The sequence below is a fragment of the Gambusia affinis genome, linkage group LG02, assembly GCF_019740435.1.
Source record: "Gambusia affinis linkage group LG02, SWU_Gaff_1.0, whole genome shotgun sequence".
Lineage (NCBI taxonomy): Eukaryota > Metazoa > Chordata > Actinopteri > Cyprinodontiformes > Poeciliidae > Gambusia > Gambusia affinis.
Window position 1 is genome coordinate 33,050,312 of NC_057869.1, and position 26,938 is coordinate 33,077,249.

The window sequence follows — 26,938 nt, forward strand, 5'->3', positions numbered from 1 at the left end:
ATTATTATTATTATTATTATTATTATTATTATTATTATTATTATTATTATTGACATGAATTGGGCACATTGAGACTTTTTAAAGCCTGAATAAAAAATACTTTTTTTTATTCTGCAAAACTTTGAGTCCAGTCTCACCATAATCTGCCATTTGCAGTTAAAGCTTTAATCAAAACTGCTCCAAGAGGTTTGCTGTGTTATTTGAACAATCAATCACATTATTTTCTTTTTGTACTAGCTCCATTGTGCTTGTGACATCTAAGGGTCGTCTGGTTACTAAAGGATCCTGGACCAAAGTTCTGGAAAGACTTGGTGCAAACAAAATTATCAGTTTAAAAGGTATTAAATATTTCTTCTGAAATCTACTTTTATAGAGAATTTTACAAATGTTTTAATGCCTTCTTTCACATTTTATGAAGTTACGATTACAAACTGTAATGTATTACAGTTCTTATGTACTTCTGTAATGCATTACTTTGTGGTACAAAGTAATTCAAAGTCAAAGTCAGTTTTCTGTAACTGCAGCTAAAAAGCTGTCCGTGTTCTAGCAGGATGAATCCAACAGCTTCTCTGTACCAACTAAAGACACAACAAATTTGAAAAACCTTTTAATGTATGTACATACATTTAAAACGCTGAGGTTCATCCAACTAGTTAGCTAATATTGCCTGTTATGATTCATGGAACAGATCATTTGAAAGTGGATGTATGTACAATCTAACACAATTTAGTGAACAGAAATATTTAATTTCTGTTCATTTTTGAAGTTCCATAATCCAAAACTATTTGAGTACAAAAGGTCTTAGTTACATGCAGCACTCCACGTTATATATATATATATATATATATATATATATATATATATATATATATATATATATATATATATATATATATATATATATATATATATATATATATATATATATATATATATATATATATATATATATATATATATATATATATTACTGCAGAGGCAGATTTTCAGCTTAAGCGGTTTTATTTTGAAGTTTAAAAACGGAAATGGGCAGTAAACCGAAACTACGCGCTTATATTTTACTAAAGGCTGCCAAAAATAAAAACAAAGGTCCACTTCAGATCTGGTTATGATGTTAATTAAGTTTTTTTTTTTTTTTTTTTTTTTTTTTTTAAGACTTGGCACCTTACAAAGACGATTCTTTTTATCTAAAGAATATTTATTTCTGTCCACTTCCTGTCCGCTTTCTATGACATCACTGTGACGAGTCGACTTCTACTCAACTTTTATCATTTTAAAAAATATGAATGCGTTTGTATTGCGAGGGTCTATGACACATATGAAAATAAAGACTAAAAAATAAAGACTTTCTCTGTCTGTATAAAGAGAGAGAGAGACAGAGAGAGACAGAGAGGCTATTTTAGCTGATTTTTGATTTATCATACTAGATTGACTAGTATGATAAATTAGTATTTATCATACTAATTGTATCTAGCATGTAAGCTACAGATACATGACACCTTAGCTTTTTAGTTCATTTTAGCTTACACACCTTGAACCCTGAATGACTTTATTTTATGCTGGTCAACATGTCACCATTACCTCTCACTCTACTAGTACTATCAACCTGCTGGTGACTGAATGCTTGTTTTCTACTAAAATGCTTGCTTAGTTACTCTTGTAACTTTTTATTTATTAAATATGCCTATCATATTTAATAATAAACTATTTAAATCAGCATTGTTAATATACATCAACAATGTAAATCAACATGCTGGTGATGCCACACATGCTACACACAGCAATGATAAGAAGCTAACCTGATCATTTTGGCTCTTTTTAGTGATTGCATACTAAAAGTCCATGTTAGTCAACATAATAATAATAATAATAATAATAATAATAATAATAATAATAATAATAATAATAATAATAATAATAATAATAATAATAATAACAAGAAGAAGAAGAAGAGTAATGCACATCAGTGGAGTGGATTTCCAGACTTTTTGCAAATCAAGAAGTCTGCTGTACTGTCTGAATGCTTCATCTATCTGACCAGACAACAAACAGATGAAAAATATTAATAAATAAAAAATATCAATGAATAATAAAATTAAGACCTGTACAAAAAGAACCACAGCTGCAGTGGTAAAAGAGTTATGGCCTCTGCTCCATTAGTAAAAGCATGAATACTTTACATACAGTGCAGAAGTTCCAAGAATCTGAATTCCTCCCACATTTATAAAACATGTTATCTTGTTTGATGTTCAAATGATCTGTTCCATGAATCATAACAGGAAATGTGAGCTTGTTGGATGAACTTCAAGCCCTGAACTTGTCAGAGTATAGAGAGTATTCTTGTCAGAGTATTCTTGGCTACAGAATGAAATCCCCACTGGGGGGCCGTGGGGGGCTGAGTTCAGTCCCTGCCTCTTTTGTTGTGTCCCTGGGCAAGATACTTCACCCGCCCACAGAAGGGTCAATGGTGCGATACAGCTGGACTGTGTGCTGAGAGAGTAAGAAGTAAGAAGTGTGAGAATGGAAAGGACTGAGCATCTTGAAAAGCGCCAGATAAAACTGATGTCCTTTTCTTTCATTTCCAGTATTTTTCAGCTAGGATTCCTGGCAGAGAAATATTTCAAGAGCAGCAGGAAAAGTTAAGGTTGATTAGCAGTCCTGGTTGGCTTTAAACTATACTGAATTTAGGTAGCAACTGACAGTAGAATTAAATTTTAAAAAATTGATTTATATTTTAAATTAAAGACTATTCAAAATAAAGTATTAGCCACTGAATTGCTCAATAATTAGCCTTATGAAATTATGTTGCTTATCTTTTGCAGAAAAACTGGCATTTGTGGGCTTCAAAGGCTCATTCTACCCCGACTGGGTAAAATTGGAGATCAGCAGTGACCAAGCAAAGATCCATCAGGTCCTGCCTGTCCCTATTGTTTACAAGTTCAAATTATAATTTGCAGGCCAAATGAAGGAAGGTGGCAACATGGAAACACATTTGCTTTTGTATTTCCTGCTGTAACTCCAAGACTGAAAAGCTAAAAGTATGTGGTGGACAACAGAGTTTTCAAGACCTCCAACCAGAGCACAAGTTTCACCAATTGTTTTGATGTGTCTCATGTTCTCACACATGGCAGCAATGTTCACTGCAGTCAGAAGAAATGTGGACTTCTGCTGACGATAAATATTGTTTTTTAAAAAAACGTTTGCTACAGATTAGGCCAGTGCTCAGCAAAGAGATGCAAATGTATTATTTGGACATATGCTTGTCACAATCTTTTGTAATCTTACTTAGAACCAAGAATACGTCATCTCGAAAAAGTTACAACTTTTAGTTAACAAAACTTTTACCTTTTGGAAAAATTATTAGACATAAGACATGGGAATTGTTTTTCTCCTTTTTTCACTTGACAAGCAGATGGAATTTAAAGCTGTAAATTCTAACATCTTCTTCATAGTATCATAACCATGACCACTAAAAGTGTTATTCCTAAAGTTATATTAAGTTTCTTTGGTAGTTTCCTTGCTTTACTAAGATGACTGAGGGGGCGTGTTGTGCTGGCATAGGGGACAGCGCGACCCACATTTGGAGGCCTTTAGTCCTCGATGCGGCCGTCGCGGGTTCGATTCCCGGACCCGACAACATTTGCCACATGTCTGCCCCCTTTCCTGTCAATAGGCTGACAGGAAAGGGGGTGGGACACTAGAGCCCACAAAAAGACCCCCTTCTCCCCACCTCCCTGGTGGGAGGGCTAGCAACGGTTGTGTTAAACAAAACTCCAGTTCTAAAGTCCCTCCACAGGGAGAACCCTGTAGCTCAGAGAATAGACTTTAAAATCTTGTTGATAGTATCTAAATCACTGGACGGCTCAGCACCACAATACCTTAAAGATCTGTTGTTGTATCAACCTTCTAGATCTCTCAGGTTCTGGTTCTGGTTCTGCTCTCCATCCAGAACCAGAACCAAACATGGAGAAGCAGCATTCAACTTCTATGTACCACAAATCTGGAACAAACTTCCAGAAAACCTAAAAAGAGCTGAAACACTGAGTTTCCTTAAATCTCGACTAAAAACTCAGCTGTTTAGAGTTTTATTTGAAACATAATCATGAAACATTAATCAATAATCTGATGTGCAAAATCTTGTCGACTTTGTATTTCTGTGTTTTTTTGTAAAGCACGTTGAAATACAACCTGACATCTCAGGTTTCCAGGCTTGATATTTGTTTCTGGAACATAACATTCAGTCCATTGGCTGAATGTTATGTTTGTAATGTAATATCTGCTCGGCTTGCGAGGCGCAGGTGGTTACCACGGCAACGAGTATGCATAAACGACAAAGACAGTAAAAAGTTAGGAGTGGTTTTAAGTTGTTCGGGTTGTTTTACTTTCGCTGTGGCGCATTAAAGCCAATGTGATTTCTGAATTTTCAATAAACGACAAACTTGGACTAATTACCTCGTTTGTTTGCGAGTTTACGTCATTCACAACAAACATCAATATATTTAATTAGGTTAACAAACAAATGGTTTCTACTGCAATAATTATGTGAAATTAAATTAATTATATCCCAACTTCTGCCTTTCCAGAGCTCTTTGGTTCCTCCTATCATATTGAGGTCAAAGGTCAGATCTGACACCTGCTTCCCTCAGGTTTGCAACCAGCTTCTGACTGAGAAACCTATTGCAGTTTCTTCCTTAGTGAGATTCTGGCACTGGGAGGAGGTTACTGGTTTCTCAATCACTTTATTATTTCTGCTATAATTGATGTATATTCGCATATAAAAATTGTAAATGAAACTAACAAGTTTGATATTTTATTTTATGTCTCCATGTCATGGGGTTGATCTCAGCTGGCCACTGAGAGAAAAAGTGGATATTGATCTCAAACAATTTGGGCTCCCCTGATCCTTTACAATCAATTAACTCTGCTCTATTTAGTGTGTTTCAAACAAACAGTTCAAGTGGGTTACCTTGGTTACTATGAACAGTGAGAAATCAGAGGTGTTGTGGATTTTTTTTTAATAAAGAGTGAGGAAAAACTGTTTCAAAGCCCAAAGAACCAGAGAGAAAAAAATTCTTAATCAGTATTTATTCAAAAGCTCTACAGTATTCAAAGTTTCTGCTGACCAGTCAGGAGAAAAAACCTGGAGCAGAACAGCTTACAGTTTTATAGGGAGGGTTTCATCCATTCACAGTTTGATAATCTATTTGGTTACAGAGCAGATTCCAAACACACATATTTTCTTTCACTAGGGGAATCAAACACATCATAAAGGTGCATGGAAGAAACAATTTAATAACTTTATTGTAAAATCAAGGCCTAAGAAGTAGCTTCAGAAAACCTTCTCATGACCATTACACAAGAATCGCTGTACTGTTATGTATCATTTTAGTCATAACCACTAAATGCTGCACTGTATTTAGTGCAGCATTTAGTGTATACATGTATCGTATACCAATACATGTATTGGTATACATGTAATAATGTATTGGTCGTATAATGCCTATACATATTTACGTATCCCTGGTGGGAGGGCTAGCAATGGTTGTGTTAAACAAAACTCCAGTTCTAAAGTCCCTCCACTTTCTCCCTGTAGCTCAGAGAATAGACTTTAAAATCTTAAATATATTTGTGACATATATTTGCGTTGCAGGTGAATGACAGGATGAATGAAGATGGTGAGCAAATTAATACCAGGAGAGAAGCTAAAGATCAAAAGATCATGAGGCTGATGATGAGAGGAAATCCCATCTCATTATTGGGGAGGACAAGAAACAAAGCTGCAGTGAAATGTAATGCAAAATGTGGTTTAAAAAGTTTTTAATGTGTTCAAGCTGCAAGACCAAAAATGATGATAATGCTCAAACATGTATTTTTCTCATCAAACAAACTGTTGAGACCCATAGAAGTCAAACTAAGATTCAAATGTTATCTAGATATCAGTTTGGTTCAGAGTCACAGATCTTGTCTCTGCTACAACCTTACAAAAACTTAAGGCTCTGACTAAAAATAAGTTTTAATGATGGCAGATTTATTTCAGTCTTTATTTCTATTGCCTTCTTCATATTGATATTGTTTAAATACAAAGGTTTCTTGCATGATTTTTTTCTAAACTTTTCCAAGATTGGTGGGGTCCAGACTCCCCGGGATTTCTGCCCAGGCATGGATGTACAGCCAACAAATCTGCAGTAACTGCGTGACGCCATCATGTCAATATGGATCAGACTCTATGAGGAATGTTTCCAGTACCTTGTTGAATCTAAGCCACAAAGGATTAAGGCAGTTCTAGCAAGGTGTGCCTAATAACGTGGCCAGTGAGTCTGCATCGGCCATGTCATCACTTGGCATCAGTTTTATCGTCACCATTGCTCCCTCTCCAATTTCAGATCTTCCGCTGCCCTTTAGTCAGTCTGGCAGCCATTTCATAAAATGTCAATGCTCAAATCATGTCTATTTTCTTATTTCCTATAATTTCTCAGTTTTCCATCCTCATTACTGAGTTTTAGCTTTCATGCTTGTCCATCGTCATTTCAAGCTCCATATATTTGCAACTTTGAGGCACTGATCATTTGTACTACGGTACTTGTATTCTGTTGCCACATCACCAGGCCAGCCGCCATCATTTTGGCAGGGAGCATTTTCACTGGACAAGGTTCAAAATCATTGGGCACCAGATTCTTCAAGAGATTTTAGGATTTCAGACATATCAAGAACCCGAACCAGCCTGTGTCAGGAGACTTCTCAGTTCTTGAAAATGTTGTTTCCATAGGTTTTTAAATGAAGAGAAATGCATGTGATCATTTATAATGACAAAGTGTCACTGTATCAAAACTAGACAAGTACAACTGGTAATTGTGTGTATCCTTTATTGGTTTTCACTGATGACACTCGATTAGCAAAAATCTCAACAGCATTTCAATGATTTAAATATTTATTGGCAATTACAAAATGTAAAAAAAAAAATAACAATAAATCAGTGAGTGATTTCTTTCAAAGTTAAAGATGTCAAAAACAATTCCCTACAGCCAACATCACCATGAGGGCACAACTGCTTTGCTTGTCATGATTCTCAGATATGGTCTTCAACATGTCTTCAACATGTCTTCAACATGTCTTCAACATGTCTTCAACATGTCTTCAACATGTCTTCAACATGTCTTCAACATGTCTTCAACATGTCTTCAACATGTCTTCAACATGTCTTCAACATGTCTTCAACATGTCTTCCTTTTTTTGCAAGGTCAGCAGAAACTGGGAAGTGACTCATCAGCTTCCCATCTTGAATGCTATTAAAGCTCCTGTTTGAGATTGCTAGCATAATTTCCATTCACATCTGGCGTTTTGCTCTCAGTTTTTCTGCCTTTTTTCTTGATGTTGACTTCATTCTGCTGTCTCTCTTTCGCTTTGTCCTCTGTTGCCATGCTTCCTGGAAACACTTGTCCCTCCACCGTAACATCTGCACACCGCTGTTGAGCCACAAGGAAGTCTTTCACTTCCCAGGCCAAACTGCCGTCTCGCAGCATGAAGATTACTCTGTTTGAGCCCACTACAAACCTGCATGAACAAACATAAATAGTGGCATCACTATGAGGTCAGTCATTGTACAATATAATCTCCACGGTAAGTGCAGCTCAAAGAAAAGGTGGAGGAGATCAATCTCTACACAAATGATCTGTCTCACAACATGGTGACAGTTTTAACAAGTGTGTAAAATATTTTTTATAGAAAAATTACACAAGTAACTTTAATATTTTACTTAAGTTACTTAGTACACTGAAACAACCATGAAGTTGCTATTCATCATGAGATGTGTCAAAGATTAAATCATCAGTGACACTCAATGCATCCAAACCCGATGACAATGCTGACCATTCACTAAAAGGTCTAAACGCTCTTGATCACGTGGAACTGTACAATAAGTTGCAGGACTTTTACATTGTCCAAAGTCATGCAACTTTTTTTCTCCTGCATATCAACAATGACTGTCAATACACAGTTGAGCAGTTTAACAATGTTTAACAACTGAAAGCAGAATATCAATTACCCAGTCTGTATTGTCACAACTCTTCTTAATATCAAAAACATGGATCAACAGAGAAGGACATGGATTTTGAACTACCTGATGTATGAACAGAAAAAACTAAATGGGTGGTGTAGCATGTATGTGGACATGGATTATAAAGTGGTGGAAAATGTCAGCTATTGTAGACAAAGTGCATGAATACTTTATGATTAAAATAAATAGGGGAAAACTGACCAATACACAATAAGCTGTGTCTACAGGACACCAGGTTCTAACATAACCATATTTAAAAACTGGATAGAGGAACCAATGTGAAAAATTGGATTATATTTGTTAGTGGTGACTTTAATTTAAATTTATTAAATCCAAGCAAGAAAACTGTAAAACAGCTGAAATACTGAGTTCCTTTAAATCTCAACTAAAAACTCAGCTGTTTAGAGTTTTATTTGAAACGTAATCAATTAACGGTGCTACTTGACTTAATGCAGTACTCAAATACAATAGAGAAATAGAGAATGGACCAAAACACGTCATCACCCCATCAGTGAAACAATGGCGACCTCCATGGGTAGAAAATATAACAAAAGATGTTACATTTTTCAAAGTAATTATGAGTTTCAGTGTATTAACAAACAGCAATTTCTTGGGTAATAGAAAAATTGCAACATGTTCAACTTGTCTTGGATCCTTTCAAGAGCAATTTCAGCAAAGCTACAGTAAAATGTGGCTTAAAAATTAGTATTATGTTCAAGCAGCAGGATCAAAAATGACTGGTAAGTAGCAATTAATATCAAATGTGTTTTTCTTAGTGAACAACCTGTTGAGACCCATAGAAGTCAAAATAAGATTCAAATATTGATTAGATGTGAGTTTGTTTCATTTAACAGAGAGGAAAATGTGTAACTATGTGTACACATAAATAAGATGATTGAATTTTACCCAAAATAATAGTAATAATATGTATTTATAGTGAGATTTTTAGTTAATGTATATGTTTAGAGCCACCTAGTGGTAATATGGCATATTGCATGCAACGGGTCCTACAGGCACTCTCACAGCTTCCCCCAGCAGAATTTTGATGGATGCTGATGGAGGTAGGTCTGAGTGAGGCAGTTCTACACTACTTTTTTTTTTTTACTTAAGGTTGTATTTTTCTAGTTCAAACACATTCACAAAATACTGTAACAACATATAACATCTACGGATATAATTTGTAAAGCTTTCCCCAAGGTTGGGTTGGAAAAATGTGACTTTATGAGTGGGAGCTGTTAGTCAGTGTTCGTGGCTCAGTCATGATGATATAACTGTGTTTTCTTTTGTTTTTCTGCTTTGAAAGCTCTTGCATGCTATTTCAAGGCACACATTTTGAGGAGTGATTGTGCTGTCTTTGACACTAGATTAAAAAAACCTTGATCATCAGTACTTCCTGTTGAGTTGTGCGTCATAAAACCTGTGAAGAAGGTGACAAGCAGGGAGGGTTACAATTGGGAAAAAAAGCTGTTCAATTTTCTAGCATTTTCTGTGTAAGAAAGTCTAAAGTCTAATTTATTAAAATTGCAAGACATTGTGAAATATCAAACTGTACTATTTATGTATGAAATCTGTTTTAATCTGTTACCTAAACAATGTGCAAGCATCAACCAGTTTAAAAATAAATACAAAACTATGTTACTGACATTTTACAGAGAAGGGTATTAACACAAATATGAGTTTTTTTCCTTCCTTTCTTCTGCGTTACTATTACCATTACCTTAATACTGTTATCTTACTATCATTGTTGGTGTGAATGTTGTTGGCATTCACACTATTGAGTTCCTGTTTCTCGAGTTTTGAGTTTCTGTACACTTTTTGCCACGCTTCTTCTGCATACTTTATCCTATTTTCACCATTCAACTTTTAAACTATTCAGCTTGTTCTGCTATGCTGGCTATATCTTTTGGTTCTCATAACCTATACTTTTTAAAATATTCACCTTTTTATGAATTTTTCAGCCCCATTGAAATGAATAAGACATTCATTTCAAGCTCCCTCCTGTGGCAGAATTGAGAATTACAATATAAATGTCAAAAGTTTCCTATAATTTTGCATACAGGCTGTTTAAACAATTTAAATCCAGTAGATTATTGGTTGCTAATGTGCTGTGGTCAGATGGTGTCTTAAAATTAGCATTGTCATCTGTCATGCTAGCAACAACCAACATAAATATGCTTGAACTTTTACATTGACTTTTCGTAGTGCATGTTTTTTTGTAGTCAACATTCTAGTGCTAGCCTTGATGCTATAATTATTATTTTAGCCAGCTCTAGGTTTTTACCCAGTTTTAGCTTTTACATAGATTTTTTTTCACTCTGCATGCAGTATGTTACTGTACAGTAGGTCAACATGCTAGCCTTGGTGCTTTTTTTATTTTAGCTAACTTTAGCTTTTTAGCTAATGGATTATGTTACTGTAGGTCAACAAGCAAGCACTAACCTAGATGTGATCATTAGTATTTTAGCTAGTTTTAGCTCATTAGCTTATTTTACCTTATAAGCTAATGACCTAAAACTGAAGGTCACAAAGCTAAATTTGTGACCTCCATATTTAGCTTTATAAGCAACGTGCTGCACCAATTTCTAATACTGCTTGGTAGGGATTTTTGCATTTTCAACAAAAATATTCAGCATATTAAAACATTCAAACATAAAAACATTCAAACATAAAAACATTCACTGCATTTTTGCAGGAAATGCAGATGTTCAAGTTATTAGATTTTTGTGGGGTTTTTTTACACTTTAGTTATTGTAAAAAAAAAACTGATTAAATGGAGTTTTAGGTATAGGCAAAAAGTAATTATTATGATGCTGTATGTCCAGTTGTTATGTACAATTGTCATTATTACTATTAATGACAATTAGGAGATGTTCTTGTCTTGTCATGAGAGTTAGTTTGTAACCATTTTGGCAGAAAATTAGCAATCTGCCAAGTTTCCTTAGAAATACATTTTTTAGCTAATTTGAACAATAAACTATAAATAAAACTAAACTTTTGCTCTCAGTTTGTTTTTCATTGCGACTTAAAAAAAAGTCACAATTCATCCCCAAGATCAAAAAAGATGTCAAGGAAACGCTGTTGAGTCCAGTGGCTGTTCTAACCCTGTTTAAGGCCCTAAAACTGGATCTCAGCCCCCCTGAATAGGATTGTTCATACCATCCCATAAAATACAGAGTTGTTCCATATTTGGCCGTTAAATGTTCATCCCGTATTGAACCGATACATAACTCACCCATAGACATTACTCATTAACACATTATTGTTAGGTTTAACAATAATGCTCAAAATAAAACACAGGAAATATTAAGGTCAGCTAAATTGTCGCAGCAGGAGCTATAGGACCCCAAGTAGCTATGGACCGTCGCTGTTGTCACAGACACTGAACAGCCGCGGTGAGCTGCTGTCAACCTGTGTCTTATTATGTTCTCCCGATATTCCACCGTCCTTAGAAGTAAAAACTCTTGCAAAAATACAGACATGAATGGAAAGACTTGCATTCCAGGGTGAACAATGTCAGTGAGGATAGATACTCTGACCATCGATCGACAAAAAGGTAATAGAGTGATATCATAATGTATTGACATTATGATATCAGACAGAATGGATCAGAAGAGGAACACAGCAGACCCGTTTTAAAGAACCAGACATCAGCATCTCTTCTTCACTCAATCATATCCTGAGGCTGATGTGAACAGAACCTGCACAGAGTAACAGGAGGTCCAGACGATGACCAAGAGTAGTATGTAGAGGATGCATCGTATGTGAATGGAAATGGTTATGGGGATGTACTGCCAATCTATTTGTCCTTTTATGTATTTCTTTGTTTTTATGTATTTATTCATGGTTACTGTCCTTTTGGATGGGCTTTTATTGTTGTATTGCAGTTTTGCCCCTGCTTCCAAGATAAATTTCTCCTATGGGAGAATAATAAAATTATCTTATCTTACAATTCATTATTGATTCAGTTTCTTATTGTGCTTTTAGTAAACTATATTGGTTTGATTATTTGCTTAGGATGTTGAGTTTGGATGATACTTTATTTTATATATATTAGTGTTAGCCAAAGTAATATAAGTGGCCATTTAAAGAACAAATCACACTTTACTTGACAGAAAATACATAAATATTTCCTACATTAAAAAAAGCTTGTTAGGACTCTCTGTGTGCTTATTCAGAAATGTTTATGCATTTTATTACTAACTGTTCAGTGGTCATTTAATGTATTATTTCACTATTATTTTTTAACGTGGTTTGCCAGTTTGGATAACCTGACTTCCTATCAATGAAGGAAAAACATGTTAACCAAAAATCTCCAGACCCAGACCTTCAGTCCATGGGCCAAACAGAGGAACCAAAGAAATTATACTAGATAAATATCTTTTGTTAATATTCAGTGGTGGATTTTTGTAACCTTCACATTTTTACTTTAACAATGAATTTAACATTACAGTACTGCACATTTAGTGGCTGCATGGAGATAGGATCATACTTTCCATCTGCTAGATCAGGATCAGCAACCTCAATCTCTGGAGACACAAGTGGCTCTTTGGTTCACAATATTAAATGATGAAATATTGCTCTGTTTTTGTTTAATTCTTTTTAAGTGTCTCCAGGAAAAAAAAAACACTGACTACAATGTCCCCTGTGTAAATTTGGGCCAGAACCAGCTTTCAAAGAAATCAGTCAAGAGCATTCTAGCTATATGTAGGCAGACTTGTATCATCAGCACCTTTATTCAGATGGGAATTTGCAATGCAAAGTATCATGCTTAGAGATTTTTTGCAATGGGCAATTTTAAGTGGTATTGTAATATTTAATTTAGTATTATTTTTGTGATATTTGTTAATGGAAATAAATCTAAATAACTAAATAAAAACTCTTCAAATAAATAAAGCTCATGGTGTACACAGAGTACTTTGTAGTTGTTCATTACAAAATGTTGTACGTGTTAACAGAATATTTTCCATATTTGACCGTTTTTGTTGTTTTTTTAATTACCAAAAAATTTAAAGCCATCCATCATTTGACAGATTAAAATTCACACCCTTGAATGGTGCACATGTGCAGACATTATAGTTTTTATGCTCATCGCAGAGGCAACTGAAATCAGTCAATAAAAAAAAATCCTTTCTGAATTTCATCTCCTGGACACTGAACTAAATGAGTCTTTCTGACCAGGAGCTGACAGAGTGTTGAAGAGTTATGGACCGGACGCCTTGGAGCGTCTGGTTAGGAAGCACATTTCAAACATCTGGTTGAAATGGTGCCTTTAATTCAAGACTCCATTCTAAACTAGAGAAAACTAAAGAGAATGCAATGTTGAGCTAATCCATTTATAGTCTAAACAGAGGAGTTTATCTTGAGAAAATAAAAAAAGGTGCAGAAGTTAATCAGACCATAATATGTGCAGTCTAATTAACTGCACAACCAATGCAGACGCGGCTACATTGGTTTTAACGTCCTGTGGTTTTAACACATAGAGCTGGAAGACGTTACCCTCCCGCAGGCAGAAGGAGAGCGACGCTCAGGAAGAGGATAAAAAGCTAGCAGAGCTCAAATGGTTTGGATCAGTTTGAATCAGACAGATCCAACTGACTGAATTAGCGCAGATTTCCCTGCAGATGCAACCAGGAGGAATTTGTGAGGCTGTGCGTTCAGACCCCAGCAGGAAGTGCTTTTAATTTAAGTGGAGTTGTTTAATTTCATTTATTATTATAAATTATTGGGGCCACAGTCAGTGGTTTTTGTCTCCATGGAGAAAAAGTTAGATGCCTTTATCTGCTTTATGTGTGACAGGATCTGGATTCACAGTTCAACGAGGTGAATATTAACTAAACCGTTAACTAACTGTTAATATGACTATAATTTGACGGGTAAAAATAGAACATGACTGACTTTTTAATCCCATCTGTCAAAATGACAGAGCACAAAACAGTTTAGTGTGACCTCTGATGTGTGCGAGATATTTGGATAAATAATGGGTTGGTCTGATCCTGGTCCGTAGCCTTGTTAATTACTCTTGTTGCTCTTTTTTGAAGCTTGATTAGTGACTGTTGTGTTGTTTTGTAATTCATTTCCCAAACCTCTCTGAGGTCAAACTAAGGAACAGGACAGAATGTTTGGGTCAGGCTGTTCCTGTGTCTGTGAACAGGAAGGTGTTTGGTACTGAAACTGTGACAGACCCACTTCATGAACTGAAATAATAAAACCTCCACTCATAATTTCTACTTTTTCATAGATGGACATTCATTCTTGTTTAAAGAAAAAAGGCCAACGGCCACATAACGCTCAGATAAAAATAATGGTAATGCAATTTCTAAGTATAATTTTCAAATAAAATTCAGGTTAAAGACTCATTTTCACTTGTCATTAACCTGAACTTGTACCTAGATTATAAACTGATTTTAGGTTTATTAATATTATGATCTAAATCTTATTTAGTAAAAAGTTCTTCAAATGACTGGAAATGCATAGTTTTCAGTAGAACTTATTTTAATTCCATGACCCAGACCCACTCAGACCGTCACTCCAAAGCTTGTGTGTCATTAATGTTAGCAGATGTTGGCAGGTACCATGTAGTCTTGAAATGATGTTACAAACTGAAAGAGAATTTTCCATTTGAAACTGAAAATTATTATGTAAAGTAAAATTACCAACTGGTAATTTTACTTTACATAATAGTAAAGTGATTGATTTGACTTTTTAAGGGTATATATTTGAGTAAAATTAACATTGTTCTTTTATTCTATGAACTACTGACAACATGTCTCCAAAATGCCAAGCAAATATTTTGTGGTCTCTAAATCTTTTCTGTATTGTATGTAGTTGTAAATTGGACAAAACTTTTTTATTTTGTTTATATATGAATGTATGTAAATTAACAATAAGAAATAGAAAAATGTAGCAATGAATATCTTCTCTTGGGTCTTAGCCCTGCTGTGGGCTAATCACCCTAAAGGTTAGATCCTAGAATCGCCTCTGGTTGAATCTATGTAAAATTCTGACAAGAACAGAATTTATTGTGTGATTACCTCTGAACATCATAATTGGCGTTGAAGAGGCTTCCCTGCCACAAGCCTGTGATCTCCTCAGTCTCCTTCTCACTGGGATTTCCAGACACAGTTGCAAAGACCATCAGAGTCCTGCCTTTCTTTGACATCTTAAGAAGGTCCTCTGGCTTGGAGGGATCCACCTTGGAGAAATCAACGGGTGGAGGAGACCGTCTGTGCTCAGGAAGGTCCCCTTCTTCAATATCGTCATCTTTCTGTATGACAGAGTCTATCTTTAACTCATAAATTAAATTAGCGGTCTGAATTATACATTATTCTTCACTTTGCAATTTCCTCCTGAGTTCCATTAAACAAGCTTCAGGAGGTGACAATTTGTAGAGGTCAGTTGGCCCCACAGAGTACATAGACACTGGTTTTACTAAATTCACTGACAGTGAAGAACTCTCTTCAACTCAAACAATTTCATCTATATAGTAATACATACAACAAAGGGCTACTGTAGCACCCGTTCCCTCGAACCAGGCAGTTGTGCAGCTCCTCCTGAAAACTCTTAACTGTCTCCACCATTAAATTCTTCATCTGCCGATAATGTTGTCTGATGGTCTACATGGTGTTCTCTATAGAAACCCGCTCCTTCTGTTAGATTGTTATTGATCACTATCTTTTCTTTGAAAATCGTATTAAGCAACGGTTACCAAGGAAGTTGTATTAGTCCTGGACACATAACAAGCAGGCTAACATTTAAATGTAAACCAGGAAGTTCACAAACCTCCCACTGTTCCAGAAGCCGCGCCATATCTGCGTCATTGTAGTCTCGAATGTCCTTCTTTTTCTTAGGTTTACCTGTACTGCCTGTTGCTAGAATATATAGCAAACATGTACAGAACAGAATGACTACAAAGGCCAACTTGCAGAAAGACGCCATGTTTACAGATGGTGTGCTGTGATTGGTCACAAATCAACCGGTCACGAGCCAACAGAGGCGTGTCAGAGATGGTGCACAACCGGGGCTAAAAGATTTCAAAATAAAGCTGACATTGTGAATTTAATCAGTTTGTTCATAAAATCAGTTTGTCTATGTCATAGTGTCTCTACAAAGAAACAAAGAGAGATAGAGAAAGAGAGAGGAAGAGAGAGAAATCACCTCAAAGATCTGTGTTTCCATCAAATCCAATCAAATCTTTCTAATACCTGGTGGCCAGTAACAACTTTTAATTGAGTTGATCTTGAATCCATTTTTCTTGTTACTCCTCATGTTTTACAGTTCGGTGGGATACAGAGAAACACTTAAATTAGGTCATTTAGATATTGACAAGGAAGAAGAAGCCTTGTCTGATCACTCATCAAAGTTCTTCAGTACCAAAGTTCAGTATTGAGTATTGCTTTTTCTGAATAATGCTCTCCTCCAGCGTATTAGTTAAGGTCACCTGTATCAAATTCCAGTCCAGGGTCAGTGTCCTGCAACTTTTACATGTCTCTCTGCTTCAGTACACTGGCTCCAATATAAGCTCATTAGCAGAATTCTGTACATATTGACTGCATTTTAATGAGGGAGTTTTGGCACTTTATTCACGTATGTAGAGCAAGGGACAAATCTAAAAGTCCATAATCTATGTTCAGATTATGGATTGAACATAACTCTTGGAGATATTCAAAGGTGAAAGATGAAATAATAAACAAAAATGAACAAAAGTCCAGATCTTTATGGGAGTGTGAAAGTTTCTATTGGAGATATGTTTGGGTGATGATGGTACTGAACTATCCGTCCATCATCTTATCCTACTGGGGTCATGAGAAGTGCTGGTGACTATCTCCAGCTGTCAATGGGCAAAACGCAGAGTCTCCCTGGACAGTTTGCTAGTTCATTGCAGGGCAACAGACATCGTGCACACACACTCACACCTAAGCAGAATTTAGAGAGACCAGTCAACCTGGTGATGTTTTTTGACCGTCACAGTAGGTTGATACAACAACAGATCTTTAATGTATTATGGTGCTGAGCCATTCAGTGAACAGGATTTTAAAGAGAATAGTCTCTGAGCTACAGGGAGCCAGTGGAGGGACTGGGCAAGGCAACAGTGCTTTCAACTGCCCCACTGTGCAGCCTTCTCTGAACCACTCTTTCACAGTTCAAGCCTGATAAATCCTTCTTGAAATATGCAAAGATCAAAAGAGGATTTTTTTTTTCCATCAGGGAAGAAAAAAATCCATTGATGGAATAACCTGGTCATTCAGTATATTCTGATAGTGAGTTGACCTCATTCTTTGAGCATATATTGTCGCTGAATCTAGACCTGACCAACTGCAACAACTCCAGATCAGCACTGCCCCTCAAGCTTGTACAGTAGCCACTCGGCATGAGTGACCTCACTTCACCTCCTCTCTTCTTACTGTGATGCTCCCATCACTCTGGAGCAGGGAACACCTGGACTCATCAAAGCACATAAACGAGACACAGCTGGGAACAATCAACGGGTAGGCAGGACAAAAACCTAACTTAACATAGGGAAAAACCAAATCCTTACTGTATGGATTCATTTTAATGTATACTTTGTTACTGCAAAACCTCAAATGCTAAAGAAAGATCCAGCTAATGGCATTTGGAGTTCACAAAATATCACATAAACATCAGCAGAAATACATTTGGACCTCAGCAACAACCAAACATGCCACCATTAAAGAAATCAAGACGTTTCAAAAGCAGGGCGGATTGGCATATAGGGGCTACTGGGGGATTACAGGTAGATTTCAGCACAGAGATGCAGCTCACTGTTCATGTAGGGCCGGCCCAAGGTAATAGGTTTAGCTGCCGATTGAGCTGAAAGTTGCAACCTTGAGAGTATTACGGCATATGAGCTGTTTTACCAAAAAATTGGACAGAAGTGCCGTGAAAATGAACGAATCCTCTCTGGCTGCGGGGGAACAGATTTTTGCACAAGACCTCCCCTGCTAAATTCCTCTGGAGCCGAGGGTCACATACGCCAACACTCACAGTCAAATCGGAAGGTTCTGTTGTCAACCTCTCCGACAAGAACAAGAACGTAAAAAACAAAACCATGCAATGCAGTTTGATTATAAACACAAATATATAAAGCCCACCTGCAGTGTCGATTAGCCACACGCCTAGACAATGCAACTATCAGAACATTACTAATTGTGTGGCCCTGCATAAAAACCCCACTTCAGCACATACTACATTATCAAAAACAATCAATTTAAAAGGTTTCCTGCAAACCTACCACACACCTGGTCACACACACAAGAAATTGATACTTGGCCTTGACAACTTCCCTTTTATGGATGCTTAGATCATAAGGAATTTGCAACACCTTGTGGTGCCACCATCAATGATTACAACTTCTCCTTTTGAATGCTGATAGGCCCCGGATGAAATCGAGCTCCATGGGAGAAATCCCAGACAGAGTATTGAACGGAGATGTGAATTGAGCAGAACTCAGAGTCATAATGGCCAGGCAAGTTTGTTGCCAAATGTGGAGTCAAAGCACAAAGTTTCTAACTGGTTGCTTATTAGCAGGTTGTGTTTCTCAGGATTTTACACAAAGTGTAAGAAGCTGCTAAAAGCTTCTTGTGAAATTAGTTTTAGGAATGGAAAGAGAAAAGATTGTTAACATGTAACTTTAAAAAACAAATAGATAATTTTTCAAAATGCTTTAAGTAAAATTTTTACTTTCTTTTTCATGTGAAAGTTGCTTTAACAATATTCTAAGAATAGTCAAAAGCTTTAAAATCTAACCAACTTATCACTCGCTTACAAAGAAACATTTACTGTGACTGGTCTTGTGATCGGAAGGTTGTAGGTTCGATTCCGGCTTCCTCCTACCACATGTCGAGGTGCCCCTGGGCAAGATGCTAACCCCCCGTTGCCTATTGGTACTGCATCGGTGTATAAATGCGTGTTTGTGAATGTAAGGTGCTTTCAGTGATCAAAATGATTGGAAAAGCGCTATATAAGTTCAGTCTATCTCCCATTTCAGAAGTGTAGAACAGATGATTAATACATATTAATCTAAGCTTTCCTGCGCCCTGAAAAACTCATGTTTTATTAGTCTTTTTTAATCTTAGTAAATTTTGTAGTTAGATGAACAATAAGACTTTCAATTTTTAATTAAAACAAAAGAAAAATAGGCATTTTGAATTTTAAATGAGACCAAGAAAAAAGATGATTAAATATTCCTCCTCCGCCTCTTTTGATTTCAGGCCAAAGTGTTGTACAGTTTTCTGCAGCTGTCTGGCCCGTCAGCTCTTATTTTTAAAAACACTAACTTCCGGTCTATTGCTAGGCTAGCGCCGCTGTTGACGCCCAGAGGCTGAGCCACAGCGGGCAGGCTTTAAACTAAAAGTGCTTGTGAAGCCATCGAAACGCTGATCTGAACATCCAACAGATGATCTTCGCCAAAGTCAGACAATAACGACTCACTGTCTTGTTGGAAAGTAAGATCAACGAGGAGGATTATTTGTGTGCTTCGTTTGCTGAAACTTTGTCCGGACCAACAGCCTCTCAGCGGACCACACCCTCCCTGCTTCCTCATAGTAATGCAGCGGGAGCGCGCAGGATTACTTTGGATCTCTGGGAATAACGCCAAACTTCCTTTTCGCATTTTTACGACGTTGTGGTTCTAGAACAGGTCATCTATGGACTGAAATAGCACCGAGTATCATGGACAGCAGCAAGTCCCTGCAGAGGAAATGTGGGGCTGCACCGGGTCCAGGCTCAAACTGTAAGGAGCGGAGGAGGAGCGCAGAGTAACTGACGGATGATGCCGGAGCATCCGGAGCAGCCGATAGCTTCGAACCCAGGGCTCAGTCTGAGAAGGAAAAGGTTGAAAACGGACTGAAAGAGGTTTTTATTTTGTTCTTCTTCTCGTTGGAACTGCTAAAACAATGGTGCTGGAGAGCGAGCCTAAAGTCCCCGCTGTCCTGAAGAGCTGCACGGAGGGAGCCCGGATCGGAACCAGCATGAACAGGTCACTCTCTCTGTGGACAAGTCGGAAAAGATTGCGGTCCAGTTACAGGCCTCATGTTGGAGCAAAATGCTTGTAACTTAGAAACACTGCAAAAGACTGTTGGCTAATGTTGAGCTGTGCTTTGTGAGAGTTCTGTAGCTAACCTTCATGAGGAGAAAACATGTGGAACTGCAGAGTGTGTGTTCTGGAGATCAGGAGGAAACTGTGTGATTTTTATTCCACCACAACCTGCGACTACACTTCTGATGATAACAGATAGTTTTGTTTGGGGCATTTAATTAGGAACAAGTTTCAAATTAAGTGTGTAGAATCTGTTTCACTGAGAAGTGCTAGAGACCCTGTTCTATTAATACACTTGTTACTATTATTATTGATTTTACAATCAACATCCCGGGCACTCAGCTGGGAATAAGCCATATCAAATGAAAAGTTTTGATCCTAAATCATCTTATTATCCAATGCAGTAATTACGTAGATGTCATTCCACCTGTTTACACTCAGCTCACAGTCCTGAGGAGAAAACTTTATCTACAAATGCTGAGCTGTACATGAAGGAACTTCAAGGAAGACTTTTTGACAAGTTTGTAAAAACAAAAAGAAAGAAAGAAAGAAAATAAAAGAGCATTTAACCTAAAAAAATGCAGCAGTAGAAAGCTTGAAATAAGCAAAGCTTCACCTTCATCATTATGGCTAGCAGCAGCTCTGGCAGGTCCACTTGTCAGGGCTCAAGCAGCCCACTGAGTGGCAGTGTGCAGCAGAGAAAGCGGCTCTCCTTCATCTGTGATGCATGTAAGGCCAAAGTGCAGATGGTGGCTGACCTGCTGTTGCTGTCCAGTGAGACCCGGCCGGTCATGACCTCTGAAGGTGTTGCACTGGCTGACACCTTTGACCAGTGTCGTGACACAGTCATTGCCAGAACTAAAGAGCTCTCCATTCTCACCCACGACATCCAGTGCCAGCTTAACATGGGTCGCTTTACAGAGGTGGGGGACCGCCTCCTGGAGATGGCCGACTTGGTGGTTTCTCTGACTGAGTGCTCGACGCATGCTGCCTACCTGGCAGCTGTGGAGAACCCTGGCTCACAGCCCTGTCTGCCGGGTTTAGTTGATCGCTACAAGGTGACACGCTGCCGGCATGAGGTGGAACAGAGTTGCAGCATCCTCAGAGTTTCTCCCCTGGCAGATCTCACCCCTCATGTTCTTCTTGAGCTCTCCCAAAACATCTCCACCAATCTCAAGACTCTGACGGATATCTCATTGCTAGCCAGTGAGAGGTCCAGGGACCGCTTTGCTAAAGAGCAGTTCAAGTTGAGTGTGAAGAGCATAAGCACAAGTGGCACTGCCTTCCTGGCCTGCATTAAAGAAGTTAAAACCCAGCCCAGTGAGCTGACCAGAAATCGATGCATCCTCTTTAGTGCTGCTCTGGTCCAGGCGGTCAGCGCTTTGGTTGGGTTTGCCACAGAGCCTCAGTTCCTGGGAAGAGCTGCAAGTGTCTCAGCCGAAGGAAAGGGGGTACAAACTGCAGTGTTGGGGGGGGCCATGAGTGTGGTCTCAGCCTGCGTCCTCCTCACTCAGGGCCTGCGAGACGTCGCTCAGCATCTTGAGAGCAGCTCCAAAATGGCAGACTACCGAGAGCGTCTGCGTAACTCAGCATGTGCCGTGTCTGACGGCTGCACTCTGCTCACTCAAGCACTAAGAGAACGATCTTCTCCCAGGGTTCTGCCACCAGTAAACTCTCATTCTGTGAATTAGTTCAGGTCATGGCTGCTTGCCCTCTCGCCTCCTTTTTGTTTTGTGACACAGCAAAGAGGCTCACCTGGATCACCCCTGTTCCAGTGTTTCCACCATCGGATTTGGAGCAGCCTTATCTGTGTGTGTTTAGGTGAGATTGCTCAAGTGTGTTTGAGTGCACCAGGTCACTGAAACAACCACTACAGGGTTTGTGCTGTGCTGGATGTGGCTTGAACCTTGTCAACGTGACCTCTGTGATCCAGGGTCAGCTGACCGCTCACCCCCAGCCAATGGACCGCAGCTTCAGACTGGAAATTTTACCTCAGTGAAGACAAAAGCTGGAGTGATGGATGTAGCCTCACTCGCTTCTGGACATATTTGGCTATATGTTCTGCATCAGATTGGAGGAAATGCTTCAATGCTTGTATTTTTTTAAACAAGTGTGAATCTAAAATTGTCAAAAAGCTGCTGTGAGTGTGTGCTGTAGGTTTTACACTATTTACCAGACTTCCTATAGTATTTTGAAGTGTTTTGACCTTGCATGTAATGGAATATTTATTTCAGCTAATAAAACAGTTGTTTTTGACAACCTAGTTTTGGTTAATAGTATTTGACTAAACATCTTTCAGATGGAGAGAGAAACAGAGACAGGATCATTTCAAAAAACATCCTTGAGAATAAAGAATGAAATGTTGACTTCATCCCATAATTTAAAGAGACTTTAAATATGACAATCTTTAAGCCCTTTTCAAGGTGTGTTCCTTACTTAAAGGTTTTCATGTGTTAGTTTAAATGAGTTCATGGGAGCAGTTTTGACTTTTGCTAATAATTCCAATAAGACAGAGCTTCTTTTACTTAGTAAAATAAAATTTTTAAGTGTAACAGAAATTTTCCTACCGTAGATATTTGCCAGAACTTCTGAGTCCTCTCCTTTTCCAAAGGTCAGATAACATTTGTGGCTCTAAATGAGTTCTGTTAAGCTGGACCTGGAACCAAAATGTCTCTTTGGATTGTAGAGGTTGTAGCACCTGGTCTACTTTTTACTGGGTGATTGTTGATTTGCTCCAATTTACTAAACTGATCCAAAGAGCTTCAGAATAAAGAGAGCAGTTTCAGTCAAATTCACCAAAATGGCAAAAAGCATATTCATAAATAAAAAATTGTAACAGTAGCAATAAATAAGGTATCCAGTTTTATATCCTTAAATTATATTCTGCATGCTGGAAACAAGGATGTAAAAATCTATTGTGTATTTAATAGAAGCTCAGATCATAGATGAAGGATTTTGAAACGTTGTAGCTGGAGATGGTTTCCAGTTGGAACTGGAAACAACGTCATTATGATTGTCTATGATTCAGCCAGAATGACAGAACATTATAAATGACACACAGATAAGATTTTTTATTTGAAATTTTAAAAATGGCCATTTAGAATCATTAATCTGAATAAATAATGAATAGATGAAAATATTCATTGGAAAGAGTGAAATAAAATAAAACAGAACCCACATTTACCATCACAAACCAGTGTTTCCCCTCCCATTATCCAGGTGGGGGGGCCCCACAATGAACAATGAGAGTATCAGCAGGAGTAACTCTTATTTCTGTCACTAAAACAAAGAACCTATTCTGCACCCATTGCAGTTTCCTGGCGGATCACCAATATTTAAAAGCCTGATTTGCTTCTGTACTAAATATAGCAAAAAAGTTGTAAAGTTGACAACAGTAGGATAACTACCGTGAAACATAGTCCTCTCAGAACTTTGTAGTGGTAAAAAAGATCGGTCGATAAGATTGGCTGAAACTATCGACCGATTGTTGATCACCCAGAGTTAAAGAAACAAGCCCATCAGTCTGCACACCCCACCCACCCCACCCCACCCCACCCCACCCACCTGCCCCAAAGGCCAAGTCCCTGACAGAGACACGGCAAACCCTTTACATATCATTATTTTTAGTTTGATTCATTATTTGAGGTGGGCCTCTATTGTACCTAAAAATCTAATCACAGATGACCTGCGTTTGGTCCAGAACATTACTCACTGTATTAAAATATCCCAGGATCAAATTTATACTCAGAGTATGTAAACAGTTTAGATGGTGGTTGATGGTAAAGATGTTTTAAGTAAGGAATATCTTTATTTATAACATTTGGCAGTTTTACTTAGTTTATCCAGATGCACATTTTCAAATGAGTATTCCAGTTTTCTAGGTTTTGAACTCTGCTTTCAATGCAGTCTGATAAAGTCTGTCTTGCCTGAAGAGGCTGGATATTAACAACAGAGGAGATACTGTAGCATTTGCCCATAAATATTTTCTATGATGCAGACATTGAGAGGGAACTGGAAATAGATAAACAAAGAGGGTCATTATGTCACACACATGGATATGCATTGGTTGCTATTGGATACCACAGAACCCAACAGCATTGGAAGTTCCCTGAATTATAGCGTGAAGTAAAATGTGAACAAAAGTGTGGATGAGTCAAGTTGAGGTTCATTTAGATCAGGGGTCTCAAACTCCAGGCCTCGAGGGCCGCAGTCCTGCAGTTTTTAGATGAGCCACAGGTACATCTTATAGATGGGAACAGATGATTTATGCTGCAGTCACTTTATATTCCAAGCTTTCCACAGGCCTGTTGCAAAGAAATGCCTCAACAGTCTGGATGGACATGGACCCTCAGTGGGGTTGGGGGGTTTGTGCATTGTTTGGTGTCTGCAGAGTCTGCAGCCATACCTCTGCTGAGATATGGATGTTATTGAAAATGTAACTTTTCAATAACATTTTGAAAAGTAAAATGCAGCTAAAGAACTCAGTTCTTTAGTCCTAATGCTGTAATGGTAGCCAGGAATACTGATGAACCAGCGATGGACCTTCCAGAACAGTATGTCTGTTTACATGGATGATACTTATTACCATCATTTGAGTCTTCATCCCCTGTCGGAAGACCAAACTGTATTATATAAAAACTTCATATCAGAATAGATTTTTTTTTTACAAGATCCAGTTTTGAAAATCTTAAAAAAAAAAAAAAAAAAAAAAATAAAAAAAAGATATTTATAAAGTTGCAACTGGAAAAAATATGTTTAGTTGTCTCAATATTTCAGTCACAAAACTCATAGGAATTGGTACTTACAGTACAGACCAAAAGTTTGGACACACCTTCTAATTGAATTCAATTAGAAGGTGTGTCCAAACTTTTGGTCTGTACTGTATATTGAATTTACTTTGCAGAAAGATAAACTTAAATCATTTTTAAACAAATTTCCTTTATTTGTTGTGGGAGTGGAGAAGAAAGATATTAAGTATGGAGCTCTTTAGCTCCATACTTAATTGTCTTTAGCGATATCATTTTTAAACAAATGTTTTCTTATCAGGGTGAAGGAGAAGAACATTGATGTCAGAGTGTTCCTCATGAACTTCTTTTTTGTTGTCTATAAAATCACAGTCATTTATAGTCAAAGATGTTTCTGTTGCAGTTTAGCTACGGTCCGCATCAACAAAACACTTTAAAAGTCACATCAAAGTCTCTTCTGGCTCCTCATAATGCTGCTACAATGACATGTCATTTTCCTTCTTTGTTGTTTCAAAAATCTTCAGACACAAGTGATTAGAAAAAAATGTGATGTTTGGTCTAACATTCTGAAATGCTAGAAGGAGAATGAGCAACACTTTGTGAAGCCGTCTCACTATTGTCTTCAGCCAAACATGTATAAATAATGCAGCTGGTGTTGGTTTGCTTCTCTCAGGTTTCTTCTACTTACATGAAAAGCTAATATAACATAGCAAAACAACTTGTTTTCATTATAATATTAAATAAAATTTAATCTTTAAACCAATGTTGATTACTCTCACCTCAAGCTTCACATGTTTAACCTTAACTTTTCACTTAAGCTTAGGTTTTTATCTGCCTGCAACTGCATGACCTCAATCTGACCAACAACATTCTCCTCAACTTGTTGAGCTATTATTGTATCTTCATTTGATTTATTGTCTTTCTGTCTCCTCCTCCTCCAGTTACTCCATTCAGAGGTGATCTCAGAATGGCTGCAGCTCTTTCACATTTCAGAACAAGCTGCAGCCTCCTTCTGAAATGTGCTGACATATGAGAACATGGTTGCATTAATGTGTGCAGGATTGGAGACATACCTGTTTGCTCCAGCTGCACATCACTGTCCAACTCATATGTCTTTACTGCAATTGCTGCAAGTTTTTTTCTCAACGTGACTTCAAGGCTATTTAGCTCCATATTTAATAAAACCATACTTGTACAATGAACATCACAAAATGTCGACTAGTAACACACACACACACACACACGCACACACGCACACACACACACACACACACACACACACACGCACACATGAGTTGAGAATTTAGCTAACACTTTGTTGCTCTGTGCTGATTTTATAAATAAAGTACACAATGGACAGTATAAAATGCACACTAAGTAATTAGTGTAATTAGTAATTACACTAATAAGGCTGCTAAGTAACTTTGTGTGTGCATAGATGTTTGTGGTCTTGAAGGCACAAATATTTAGTAGATCATTCCATATGAACTGTGTGTTTATGGTAAATCAGAACCCATCAAAGTGCAGTCAGAGCTTTGATGAAGTCATCTGACTTTAAAAGAAAAAACTGAAAAAAAAATGAGCTAGAAAAGTCAGGAAAGTCCTAAATGTTGATTAAAGCATCGATGGGCGGCTCCTGTTTTGGTTTTCCTTCTCGTCTCAGATGGTCCCTTTGGCAAAAAGTGACAGGCTGTCCCCCCAAAAACTGTTTTGTCTCACACACAATAAAGACTCATACACACACAAAACACTAAATTGCACATATACACGAATACAATATCTCACACATGCACACACACTGTCATGATGGGTACCGGTTTTCTAACCCACATGCAGAACACAACACAGGAGAAGTTGTAATCAGTAAAAGAGTTAATTGTAAACTCAAATAATGATGAACGTGGTGAAAATGGGTCTCGTCCGGGAATGGGCTCACAGAGCGATCGGCACACTAAGAGAGGTAGAGCAGGATGATTAGTTCAATGGCTGTCGGAAATTGAAGAACTAACTCCTGTAAATAAATGTCTTCAGTTGTGACTAACTGACAAAAAACGTGTAATTCATGCAACACACTATCCTATCCTC

At 37.6% G+C, this 26,938-nt stretch overlaps 3 protein-coding genes across 4 annotated transcripts in view; 2 read left to right on the top strand and 1 right to left on the bottom strand.

Moving 5' to 3' along the window:
* LOC122821204 (cell migration inducing hyaluronidase 1) overlaps positions 1–4,448 on the top strand; it is a 153,887-nt gene extending 149,439 nt beyond the window's left edge. For both annotated transcript variants that reach the window (XM_044098968.1, XM_044098969.1), the window contains exons 28-29: positions 238–338; positions 2,823–4,448. In XM_044098968.1, coding sequence (XP_043954903.1) covers positions 238–338; positions 2,823–2,950 — 229 coding nt within the window. In that variant the 3' untranslated portion in view covers positions 2,951–4,448. The remainder of the gene's footprint in view (positions 1–237; positions 339–2,822) is intronic.
* A 2,398-nt stretch (positions 4,449–6,846) lies between these two features.
* mesd (mesoderm development LRP chaperone) lies at positions 6,847–16,060 on the bottom strand. The gene is made up of 3 exons (XM_044098980.1): positions 15,833–16,060; positions 15,085–15,317; positions 6,847–7,551 (listed from the first exon to the last, which is right to left on the bottom strand). Exons 1-3 carry the CDS (start codon positions 15,986–15,988, stop codon positions 7,287–7,289), a joined length of 654 nt encoding a protein of 217 aa, XP_043954915.1. The 5' UTR covers positions 15,989–16,060; the 3' UTR covers positions 6,847–7,286.
* Positions 16,061–19,281: 3,221 nt separating this feature from the next.
* On the top strand, positions 19,282–22,591 carry tlnrd1 (talin rod domain containing 1). Its single transcript, XM_044098971.1, has one exon. It carries the CDS (start codon positions 20,735–20,737, stop codon positions 21,797–21,799), a length of 1,065 nt encoding a protein of 354 aa, XP_043954906.1. The 5' UTR covers positions 19,282–20,734; the 3' UTR covers positions 21,800–22,591.
* Positions 22,592–26,938: the final 4,347 nt, after the last annotated feature.

Coding starts and splice junctions, on each gene's coding strand:
- mesd (XM_044098980.1), bottom strand. CDS start 15,988: ATGGCGTCTTTCTGCAAGTTGGCCTTTGTAGTCATTCTGTTCTGTACA. Junction 15,318..15,832: donor GGCTTCTGGAACAGTGGGAG/GTTTGTGAACTT, acceptor TCTGTCATACAG/AAAGATGACGATATTGAAGA. Junction 7,552..15,084: donor GCCAATTATGATGTTCAGAG/GTAATCACACAA, acceptor TTGTTCATGCAG/GTTTGTAGTGGGCTCAAACA.
- tlnrd1 (XM_044098971.1), top strand. CDS start 20,735: ATGGCTAGCAGCAGCTCTGGCAGGTCCACTTGTCAGGGCTCAAGCAGC.